Source organism: Pinus tabuliformis, chromosome 1_2 (assembly GCF_031772625.1).
Source record: "Pinus tabuliformis cultivar Carrire ecotype Pingquan chromosome 1_2, CPIR1, whole genome shotgun sequence".
Taxonomy (NCBI): domain Eukaryota; kingdom Viridiplantae; phylum Streptophyta; class Pinopsida; order Pinales; family Pinaceae; genus Pinus; species Pinus tabuliformis.
Window position 1 is genome coordinate 1,289,857,527 of NC_142298.1, and position 11,234 is coordinate 1,289,868,760.

At 38.5% G+C, this 11,234-nt stretch overlaps 2 protein-coding genes and 1 pseudogene across 2 annotated transcripts; all 3 read right to left on the bottom strand.

The window, feature by feature from the left end:
• Nucleotides 1-6,648: 6,648 nt before the first annotated feature.
• LOC149210940 (uncharacterized) lies at nucleotides 6,649-8,075 on the bottom strand. Its single transcript, XM_089399147.1, has 4 exons — nucleotides 7,815-8,075; nucleotides 7,483-7,719; nucleotides 7,172-7,379; nucleotides 6,649-7,076 (listed from the first exon to the last, which is right to left on the bottom strand). The coding sequence occupies exons 1-4, from the start codon at nucleotides 8,073-8,075 to the stop codon at nucleotides 6,835-6,837; spliced, it is 948 nt and encodes a 315-aa protein (XP_089255273.1). The 3' UTR covers nucleotides 6,649-6,834.
• LOC149210941 (uncharacterized) lies at nucleotides 7,843-9,174 on the bottom strand. The gene is made up of 3 exons (XM_089396831.1): nucleotides 8,766-9,174; nucleotides 8,434-8,670; nucleotides 7,843-8,330 (listed from the first exon to the last, which is right to left on the bottom strand). The coding sequence occupies exons 1-3, from the start codon at nucleotides 9,030-9,032 to the stop codon at nucleotides 8,109-8,111; spliced, it is 726 nt and encodes a 241-aa protein (XP_089252957.1). The 5' UTR covers nucleotides 9,033-9,174; the 3' UTR covers nucleotides 7,843-8,108.
• Nucleotides 9,175-9,368: 194 nt separating this feature from the next.
• LOC149210942 (PRA1 family protein B4 pseudogene) lies at nucleotides 9,369-10,271 on the bottom strand (annotated as a pseudogene).
• Between the last annotated feature and the right edge of the window lie 963 nt (nucleotides 10,272-11,234).

Consider the following 11,234-nt stretch of genomic DNA (forward strand, 5'->3'; position numbering starts at 1 on the left):
GTTTTATTTTCAAATGAATTTATAACTAGCATTTGCATCTTATGTTGCAAAGGAAATGCCGTAAGGCATAGAGTGGAGAAGAATAGCGACATGTGAATGGACATTGTTGAAAGCAAGGGTGGATGATAATGAGTTACAATTGCAATAGTTAGTTATGTGTACTTTGAAAATGGATATTTTGTTATGGTCAATCTAATGCATCCATTAATTAGATGACAACGAAAAAGTTTCGAGCCCAGGCTGAACCAACACGAATCTTTTCTACAAGACTGAAATTGCCTAAATGATTCCTCAATCAATGGAAATAACTGTTTCCCTCCTCTGATACCTAAAATACATTGTAGGAGAATGATTTTTCAAGTAACTTAATATAACTAGCAATTGCCCCAAAAGGTGCAAAGAGAGGCCGATAGAAATGTTAAATTGAAAGAATTGTATTTTGATTCAAAATAATAAATATTATAATAATTCAATCATTCAAACTAAACCTAGTCAATAAATTGCCTAAAATAAAATAAATCCTTAATCAAAATTATACAAATTATTATTCTTCGTTTCTCTCAATTATTTATTTAATAAAATCCAATCAATCATTCAAAATTGAGCACATCAGGCAGGCCAATCCGCTTTGCCCACAATAAAACTCATTGGGATTTCAGATCCATAGGTTGAGAGTGAGCCCCCGCTTTGCCCACAATAGAACTCAATGGGCTTTCAGACCCATAGGTTGAGATTGAGCCCCAGCCTGTTGCTGCTGGTTTTGCTGGTAATTCAAAGGTCTTCTGAATAACATGATGTGTGGCTCAGGACGATGAATGGCATAGTGCACCCATCCATGAGACTGTTGAACTCCAATGGCTCGCCATTTGTTATGGACCAAAAAGAATATCAATTTGGTTAAAATTATTAATATGTTTATAATAATAAAAATAAAAAATAAAACAAACAAACAGATTAGCGCATTAAAAATGGCATTTGAAAACAAATTAGGTGTTGATTACCACATTGGGAAGTTGGCAAAACAGATGCATTTGCATTAAAAATAGCATTTGAGAAAAAAAATGCGGTGCTTACCTCATTGAGAAGTCAGTTCTTGGGAAGCAATTTGGCAGTGTCCGGAGGGAGAACCACATGTCAGGAGATGACACATAACGCCCAATCATCAAAATAATCCATTTGGGTGAAATAAAACCCTAATTACAGATATTCAACTCACCAGTTGAAGAAGGCATACAGAACAGTGTATGTGAAGGCCCAGAGGACAGTGATCAATCATTACAAGTACTAGATTTGAAGTGAATTCAAGGCTAAGTTTCGGAGGAGGGTGTCTGCGTATGTCGTGGATTGGAAAGAGTCTAGGAATGTTGTGTCCCAAGATCGAGCTCCAGGCCTTGGCAACAGGGCCATCAAACCCCATGAATGGGAGAATATGTTCTGCCATGTGAATGACAGTGCATTGAAGGAGTTTACAGGTAGAGCGTTTTCTTTGAATAATAAAGAACCAGGCTCCAAATTACAGTGGCAATGAAGGGCAACTGCAATTGTATGTATGTATAGGGTTAAATCAATAGGAGGTTGTCAATGATAGATGTAGTATGCGGTTCGTTGAGTGGATCTGAAAGTCCACCATCCAGCCAAAAAGCAAAACAAATATTTTATTTAACAAAAAAAATAGCGCAAGCTCTGAGTTACAACCCTGTATTCATAAGTATCATCAGTGTATTTATCTGAGTACTGAATTTGAGGCATCCTGATCAAGCGAACTAAAGGCTTGAATGATCTGAACCCAAAGAAAGGAAATAAGGGCCAATGATTCAAATCCATCCATAAATTGCAATTAAACGATACAGTATTTTTACCCAGATAACGGGGACTAGCATTTAAAACAAAATAACGATAAACCCAGAAGTAATCCCCGTAATTATTTTAAAAATAAATTTAATATTTGTTTTAATTTTTCTGTTGACCCGAATGAATTCGAAATCCATATAATTGGATCTGAAGTCTTCAATGTTGTATTATACTCGTTGCAGTTCTAGACGGTCCTGCCAGTGTGGTCGTGGGTTTCAACCTGTCATGCATAAGGTCTTCTTCGAGTATGACTAGTTCCAACAAATTTCAATTATCTGGGACTTAAATTTGAGTGTAATGGAATTGCAGATTCAGAAATATTCTGAAATTTTGACAATAAGGGATGGTATTTCATATTTCCAAAATAATCTGAATCTGCAATCTCGATAAGAAAAGAATGGCGGGTAATTAAACCAGGCTCGTTGCAACAGCTTCCTTAGGACCCGTAAGCTTGAATAAAACTCTAATTACAGATATTCAACTCACCACCTAGATAGCCAGCAATCAAGCATACCCACACTCTAAGATACCCAATATTGGGTACCCATTAAAGAATACTGCATCAAAAGCAGCTCTAAGGCGATTAGTAATAAATCTTAGTAAACCGGGGGCTGCATTGACAGGGCAAATTTCTTTGAGATGCAGAAATTTTGGACCCTCGGGCCTCCGGGAGCACCCGCAGAGAGGGGTTACTCAAGGGTACACTTGCAGGGAAAGGAAGCTGAAGCGCTACAAATCCATACTTCTTTTGGAAGCTGCCTCTCCTAAGTTGCTCAATGTAATACACCGCTTTCAGTTGAAGAAGGCATACAGAACAGTGTATGTGAAGGCCCAGAGGACAGTGATCAATCACTACAAGTACCAGGCTTGGAGTGAATTCAAGGCTAAGTTTCGGAGGAGGGTGTCTGCGTATGTCGTGGATTGGAAAGAGTCTAGGAATGTTGTGTCCCAAGATCGAGCTCCAGGCCTTGGCAACAGGGCCATCAAACCCCATGAATGGGAGAATATGTTCTGCCATGTGAATGACAGTGCATTGAAGGAGTTTACAGGTAGAGCGTTTTCTTTGAATAATAAAGAACCAGGCTCCAAATTACAGTGGCAATGAAGGGCAACTGCAATTGTATGTATGTATAGGGTTAAATCAATAGGAGGTTGTCAATGATAGATGTAGTATGCGGTTCGTTGAGTGGATCTGAAAGTCCACCATCCAGCCAAAAAGCAAAACTAATATTTTATTTAACAAAAAAAATAGCACAAGCTCTGAGTTACAACCCTGTATTCATAAGTATCATAAGTGTATTTATCTGAGTACTGAATTTGAGGCATCCTGATCAAGCGAACTAAAGGCTTGAATGATCTGAACCCAAAGAAAGGAAATAAGGGCCAATGATTCAAATCCATCCATAAATTGCAATTAAACGATACAGTATTTTTACCCAGATAACGGGGACTAGCATTTAAAACAAAATAACGATAAACCCAGAAGTAATCCCCGTAATTATTTTAAAAATAAATTTAATATTTGTTTTAATTTTTCTGTTGACCCGAATGAATTCGAAATCCATATAATTGGATCTGAAGTCTTCAATGTTGTATTATACTTGTTGCAGTTCTAGACGGTCCTGCCAGTGTGGTCGTGGGTTTCAACCTGTCATGCGTAAGGTCTTCTTCGAGTATGACTAGTTCCAACAAATTTCAATTATCTGGGACTTAAATTTGAGTGTAATGGAATTGCAGATTCAGAAATATTCTGAAATTTTGACAATAAGGGATGGTATTTCATATTTCCAAAATAATCTGAATCTGCAATCTCGATAAGAAAAGAATGGCGGGTAATTAAACCAGGCTCGTTGCAACAGCTTCCTTAGGACCCGTAAGCTTGAGGTAAACCAGGCTCATCACATTAGCTTCCTAAGGACCCGTAAGCTTGAGGTTTTTGTTTTTTAGGTTTAAAGGTTTTTTTTTTTGGGTAGTTTAATAAGTATGTGTAGTTTAATGATTGTGAGGTTTAAGAGATAAGTGGGAAGTTTGGTTTCCACAAATTTCACCATGACAAAACAATATACGCTTGAGAGATCAATAAGCTTCCATTAAATTAGAGTTTAGAGGTAGTCGAGCTCAATCCATCCCCACTCTCATGTCCTCAGTCCTTTTTTAAGGACCCTGGATTGGTTTGACTAACATAGATGGGGACTCTAGAGTTATAATCGCCTGGGCCAAGAGCTGTTGCAATCTCCAGACTCTGAATCTCATCTCTTGGCAGCAGATGATCCAGAATCTGTCTCAATCTTTCCGTCTGATCTCCGTCTCGCACATAAATTGTGAGCATAACAAGGAAGCTGATAAATTGTCATAAAGAGGAGTTTCTTCCCTTCCTGGCTCAATCTACTTTCAGGAATTCTCCGCAGACTCTCTTATTCGATCGGGCCAAATTGCTTTCTAGCTCCTCTCCAGATCCGTTTCTGTGATGGGCATCCTGCTTTGTGGCCCTAATTTTTGTATGACGGGGCTCTCTCAAGCTAATGTTTTCTGATATTTGATTTTGGTAGTCTTTTTCATTTCTGTTTTGTGGTGCTAGTTATTGTTTTTCTCCTGCTCTGGATAAACCTCTTGCCTCTGGGTATTTTCTGATAATGTTGATGTTCTTGATGTATATTGCGCAGATTTATCGCTGGATCTAACGTCTTTCTTTCTCTGCATCGGGGTTTTTAAAACCATGCTCTGTAACCATGTCTGTTTCATTAATATATGATGGTGCGTTTTTTTCTTTTTCTTTTTTAAGACAGAATCAACATGAATCAGCGTTGATCTATGATTGAAGCAAACATTGTCATTTACTGTCAGTGTGAAATAGGTAAAAGGGGTTATGCATTCAAAGCATTTGAAGGAGTGAAAGCACATATGTATTTTCAGTTCTTTCATCAAAGCGCTTTACAGAGCGTGCAGGGTGGAGGACACTGTCGAGCTTTTCAAATCAAATCCATCCATAAATTGCAATTAAACGATACAGTATTTTTACCCAGATAACGGGGACTAGCATTTAAAACAAAATAACGATAAACCCAGAAGTAATCCCCGTAAAGCCTGATTAAATATATAAAATGAAGGAATCTGTTCTACCGTGATCAATTGAGATACAGAAATTTAAACAGGCTTTTTGTAGATCCAAAAAATGTGGGTAAAGGGTTAGTTAATGCCAACCTGGTGGATAACAGAGAGGTCGAATTCCGACCTGAGAACTTGAAATGCCCTACAAACAGCCTTGGAAAGCTCTGATAAAACCTTTGAACCGAAAATTAGTGAGCGAGAACCTGAGATTGGGTGAATGAGACGGCGCGTAAAAGGTCAAAATAATGAACTTAACAAGGAATAAACTAAGCAGCTCGCAAGGGCAGAAGGAATACAACAGGAGAATGACAGGAGAACTGATTCTAATCGTTCGGCTTCCAACGATCAACTAAACTGCTTTTAATCGTTCGGCTTCCTACCAAATTTTGGTCAACAATAAGACACTATTTAGATATGATTAATGTAATTTCGAAATCAATGTTTCCCTTCATTTCCTTTCCTATTAAAGATATTAGATAACTTTTATCCATAACGGGGTAAAGCTACATTCTAAATTCCGAGAGTTTCTTGTATATATATAAATCTTTGAAATCCTCTATTTAAATATTTAGATATGGAAATGAAATTGAAAAATTATTTAAATATTTAGATGATGTATTTGACATCATTTAAATATTTAAATGGAGGTTTTGGCACTAATATAAGAGGTGAAATCATGGCATTTTGGGGTTGTTTTGGTTTGCCAAATAGAAACATCTGCATATCGTCAACATTTATGGAGATTCCAAAACTTCCATAGCAAAAATACAGGGACACTCTGCATTTGACCCACCTCTATTAAGTTTATGGAGATTCCAAAACCTCCATAGCAGAAATACAGGGACACTCTGCATTCCACCCACCTCTATTAACTGGATGGATTAACAGGATTAAACATGTGCTGGCCTCTCTCTCTTCCTACTCCATGGCACATGTATACAGAGAGGACAACAAGGATGCGGACAGACTGTCTAATGGGGGTCTACAAGGACAATATGGTATCATGTATTACAAACTAATAATAGATCATCTCATTAGAGAGGAAGGCGAGATCAACTTGCCATAAAAATGGATCCTGTTTTACTAGTTTTCTGATCTTTAGCCAACATTCTGATGGGCTGACAGATGCCACAGTTTTTTGCTCTGTTTTTGCATTTTTGGATTTGTGTTTTAAGGATTGACTAAACCAGATGTTATATTCAGACATACAAGCATGCATGTTTGTATATTGATATGTCTATCTTCTCTCAGTTGTATGTATTGGTGCACATCTTATTCTCTGTTTGGCCAATCAGTCTTTTCTGATATGTTCTCACTAATAAACTTTTAATTATATATATAAAAGCCAACATTTTTCTTCTAAAAATCTATTAAAAGAAAAATATTCTTTTAAAATCAAACTGTGTCCACTCATTTATTTAAAAATCAAAATTCCTGAACATAATTAAACTAATTCAGAACAAAACATCCAAACAAAAATAAAAAACTAATTCAGAACAAAACATTCAAACAAAAATATAAACCACCATTACAGCAACCCCTACAGCATAATTAAACTAATTCGGAGCAAACCATTCAAACAGGGAACAGGAGAAAACCAGTAATCTGAATCTATACTAATCTAATCCCACATACTTTGTATGGACAGGACATAACTCGTCGAGAGAAAATCACTAGTCATCTGTATTATTTAATGGAAGTTATCCACTCAAAACCATATCATAACTTAACCTTTACTACTTTCTCTTTGGTTTCCATGCTTTCCAGAAGTCTTATAAAAAGCGTTTACGTTCACTTGAAATTTACACAGAGTGTCTAATATGTTCCAAAAGCAAAATAATTAGTACCTTAGCCATATACTCGTAAAGGAATTGCTCAGTAGGAATAGCCAGAATGACCCACTGACACTAGTTCGGCCAGATGCAATGCACCGCCTTTGGACAGTGGGATATCCCTTCTCTCCTGTACAGATTTTGATATGGCTAGATATACAGATACCCTACCTCCTTCACTTGGCAATGGCAAGACTCTAGTAAGTCGCCTTCCGTTGTTAAACAAGTACTCAACAGAATCACCTTCTGTACTAAAACCTTTCTCTGCTATGCTGTAAAGATGATCTGCAATTAACACCAGCGAAATTCAGTAACAATTGGATATCTGGTCATATGCCAACATATTGCAGGAATCATGGATAGTATTCAATCCTCCTTACCTACAAAGAGGGGATCATCCTCTGCCATCTTGCAAAGTTGGGTAAGAAAAGGACCATATATGGAGGGGTTGTCCACTCGGCCTATGACATATGATTGACAGGGACAGACCTTCCACACCAACTCAGAGCCTCTGCTCTGCATCTTATGCCTTACCACATTCTTTATAAAGTCCTTGCTAGTAAGTTTCTCTAGCAGCAACTCCAGAGTCTGTAACTCCAAAGTTTTTTATGTTACTTAGCCCAAATAATTAAAACAAAAAATGAATTCAAGCTTTCTGAATCATAAAGTTTCATAATCTATGAATGCACACCTTTTTGCTGAGGGAATTGATGCGATCCGATTGGGCAGCTGCAGCCCTGGGAAGCTTTAGAACCAAATTGCACTCATCCTCCAGGAGGCATTGAGAAGTCAATTTCTCAAGGTCTACAGTGACAGAAGGAACCATCTTGACAATCTTATCAGACTCCCTTCTCTGGTTAATCACTTCAACTTTAACAGGACGAAAGAATGTGACTAATTCATCTTCTTCATCAGAGTCTACATCTTCCTGTTTCAAGAAACAAAGATATTGTTCTAAGAACACACTCTTAAAAATCCCACAGAAACCATTACCCAAAAGAGCTGAAGGGTATATATACTCACCTGATCATCAGCAGGGCAATAATTGATGATTTTGATATCTCTGGAGAAGCCAGTGTTTACATTGGTTTGCTTCATGGCCACCAGGTCTATGGCATAAAGCTTTCCTGAAGGGTACTTGACAGATTTAACAGAACCCAACGTAATATTTGAGTCCCCATTCTTCTTTGCTCTCAGAATTTTCCTTGCATCCTCTGGAGAATATAGAACCCACTTGTTCTCATCTTTCCACCGAAATTCAGTAACAATTGGATATCTGGTCATATGCCAACATATTCCAGGAATCATGGATAGTATTCAATCCTCCTTACCTACAAAGAGGGGATCATCCTCTGCCATCTTGCAAAGTTGGGTAAGAAAAGGACCATATATGGAGGGGTTGTCCACTCGGCCTATGACATATGATTGACAGGGACAGACTTTCCACACCAACTCAGAGCCTCTGCTCTGCATCTTATGCCTTACCACATTCTTTATAAAGTCCTTGCTAGTAAGTTTCTCTAGCAGCAACTCCAGAGTCTGTAACTCCAAAGTTTTTTATGTTACTTAGCCCAAATAATTAAAACAAAAAATGAATTCAAGCTTTCTGAATCATAAAGTTTCATAATCTATGAATGCACACCTTTTTGCTGAGGGAATTGATGCGATCCGATTGGGCAGCTGCAGCCCTGGGAAGCTTTAGAACCAAATTGCACTCATCCTCCAGGAGGCATTGAGAAGTCAATTTCTCAAGGTCTACAGTGACAGAAGGAACCATCTTGACAATCTTATCAGACTCCCTTCTCTGGTTAATCACTTCAACTTTAACAGGACGAGAGAATGTGACTAATTCATCTTCTTCATCAGACTCTACATCTTCCTGTTTCAAGAAACAAAGATATTGTTCTAAGAACACACTCTTAAAAATCCCACAGAAACCATTACCCAAAAGAGCTGAAGGGTATATATACTCACCTGATCATCAGTAGGGCAAGAATTGATGATTTTGATATCTCTGGAGAAGCCAGTGTTTACATTGGTTTGCTTCATGGCCACCAGGTCTATGGCATAAAGCTTTCCTGAAGGGTACTTGACAGATTTAACAGAACCCAACGTAATATTTGAGTCCCCATTCTTCTTTGCTCTCAGAATTTTCCTTGCATCCTCTGGAGAATATAGAACCCACTTGGTCTCATCTTTCCACCAAACACCCTTCTCAGTTGGATCAGCGATTTTGCACATATTGCTTCTGAAGCAGCAACAATGCAGGCAGAAATTATGCTGTGCACAGCAAACTTTGACGGTGTGAAAAACAAATACAGCAACAGGCCTGGCAGAAACTATGCAGTGGAAAGCAAATTTCTGGTTCTGGGTCACAATTCATGATTTCTTCCTCGGTCTAGCCATTGCCCATTTGGCAAGTATGGCAGAAAGTGTTAGGCCAGGATTGAAAAGAAAATCTACAGAATGAATTAGATTCGACATTATTCTCCACACAGAAGCCAGAAATAGAGGACTTAGTCAATAAATTTGGAGCTAACAAATTTTTTAGAGAAACAGGTGAACAGAAACTATTGGGATCTAAAGGAATCGAACATTTTTTTTATTTTTTTTTGAGGATTGGATTTCTGAGTGTATGAATTGATACATATGGCATGAAGTTCCAACCACAAAACGAAAATAATGCTCCGATCTCCAGTTAGACATAGGTGGCAACGGCCGGCTGAACAGGGACATCAGTGGTGAAAGACATGAAACCAGCTGTTGCAGACTGCTCCTCCAAGAAGAGATCCTCAGGCGCCCTGAATGCACCGTGCACGCAAATAATCGCCATACCAAACATGAGGGAAGAAATAAGAACGGACCCAACATCCGTCAAAAACACAATCACGATACTGAGGACTGACAGAATCCCCAGAATTTCTCTCTCGCTGAACTTTCTGCCATACAACACCAGAGGCTCTGTTCGGAAAAAGTATAGAAAAGACCAACCGCCCAACAAGACCAGGAGCAAGAAGAGTGAAACAAGATGCGAAAGCAGGCTGAAGGCTACCACGGAACAGAGCATAATCACATAATTAATGCGGAAATAGGTCTAGTTTCTCTGAATTCTGGATGTTGCCTCAACGAGGGACTCAGGTTTGGAGAAGGCGTTGTGATCCATGAGTTCCAGCCATGGCCGACGATGGTACATTGCATTTTTAACCGCTTCTGAGACTTTGGACAGGAAAACTGGGGCCGCAGGGCTGGAGAGTAGAGGTTGAGATATGGGAGGGATTGGAGTTGAAGCTGACGTCGAAGGGAATTTTGAAGCTGCCATTCTGCAGTCCCTCTTGCCGCACTTAACGGATCTTTAATCAAATTCCTGGACAATTTCTTCGACGGTTCTGTTACAACAACTAAACTGCACCCCTTCTGAGACTTTGGACAGGAAAACTGGGGCCGCAGGGCTGGAGAGTAGAGGTTGAGATATGGGAAGGATTGGAGTTGAACCTAACGTCGAAGAGAATTTTGAAGCTGCCATTCTGCAGTCCCTCTTGCCGCACTTAACGGATCTTTAATCAAATTCCTGGACAATTTCTTCGATCGTTCTGTTACAACAACTAAACTGCTTTTGATCGTTCGGCTTCCTACGATCAACGATCAAATTTTGTTTAATCATCTAACACCCTAAATCCACGGTCAACAATAAGACACGGAGTCGGCTGGGGCTATTTCTTTCAGAGGGAAACGCCTTACGGCGTAAAAATTCCTGGACAATTTCTTCGACGGTTCTGTTACAACAACTAAACTGCACCCCTTCTGAGACTTTGGACAGGAAAACTGGGGCCGCAGAGCTGGAGAGTAGAGGTTGAGATATGGGAAGGATTGGAGTTGAACCTAACGTCGAAGGGAATTTTGAAGCTGCCATTCTGCAGTCCCTCTTGCCGCACTTAACGGATCTTTAATCAAATTCCTGGACAATTTCTTCGACCGTTCTGTTACAACAACTAAACTGCTTTTGATCGTTCGGCTTCCTACGATCAACGATCAAATTTTGTTTAATCATCTAACACCCTAAATCCACGGTCAACAATAAGACACGGAGTCGGCTGGGGCTATTTCTTTCAGAGGGAAACGCCTTACGGCGTAATAATAATTTTTTATATAAAACTAAAAAGATGTACAAATAGTATGATATTAAATGTTATTTCGATGAACATGATATATTATCTCATTCAATCAATGGATATATAAAGTTTTAAATCGATTAAAATTTTCAAATAATATTTTTTTTTACTATTATTTAAATTTAAATTTAGATTATTTGTAATTTTTATTTAGTTTAATAAAATTTATTTTTTGTCTATGGGGTTTTGGAGAGACAGTGATTGGGTATTTTGTTAAGGCATTCTTTGATGTGAAGTTAATGGTTGACTTTCAGGGTAATATATTGGACATGAT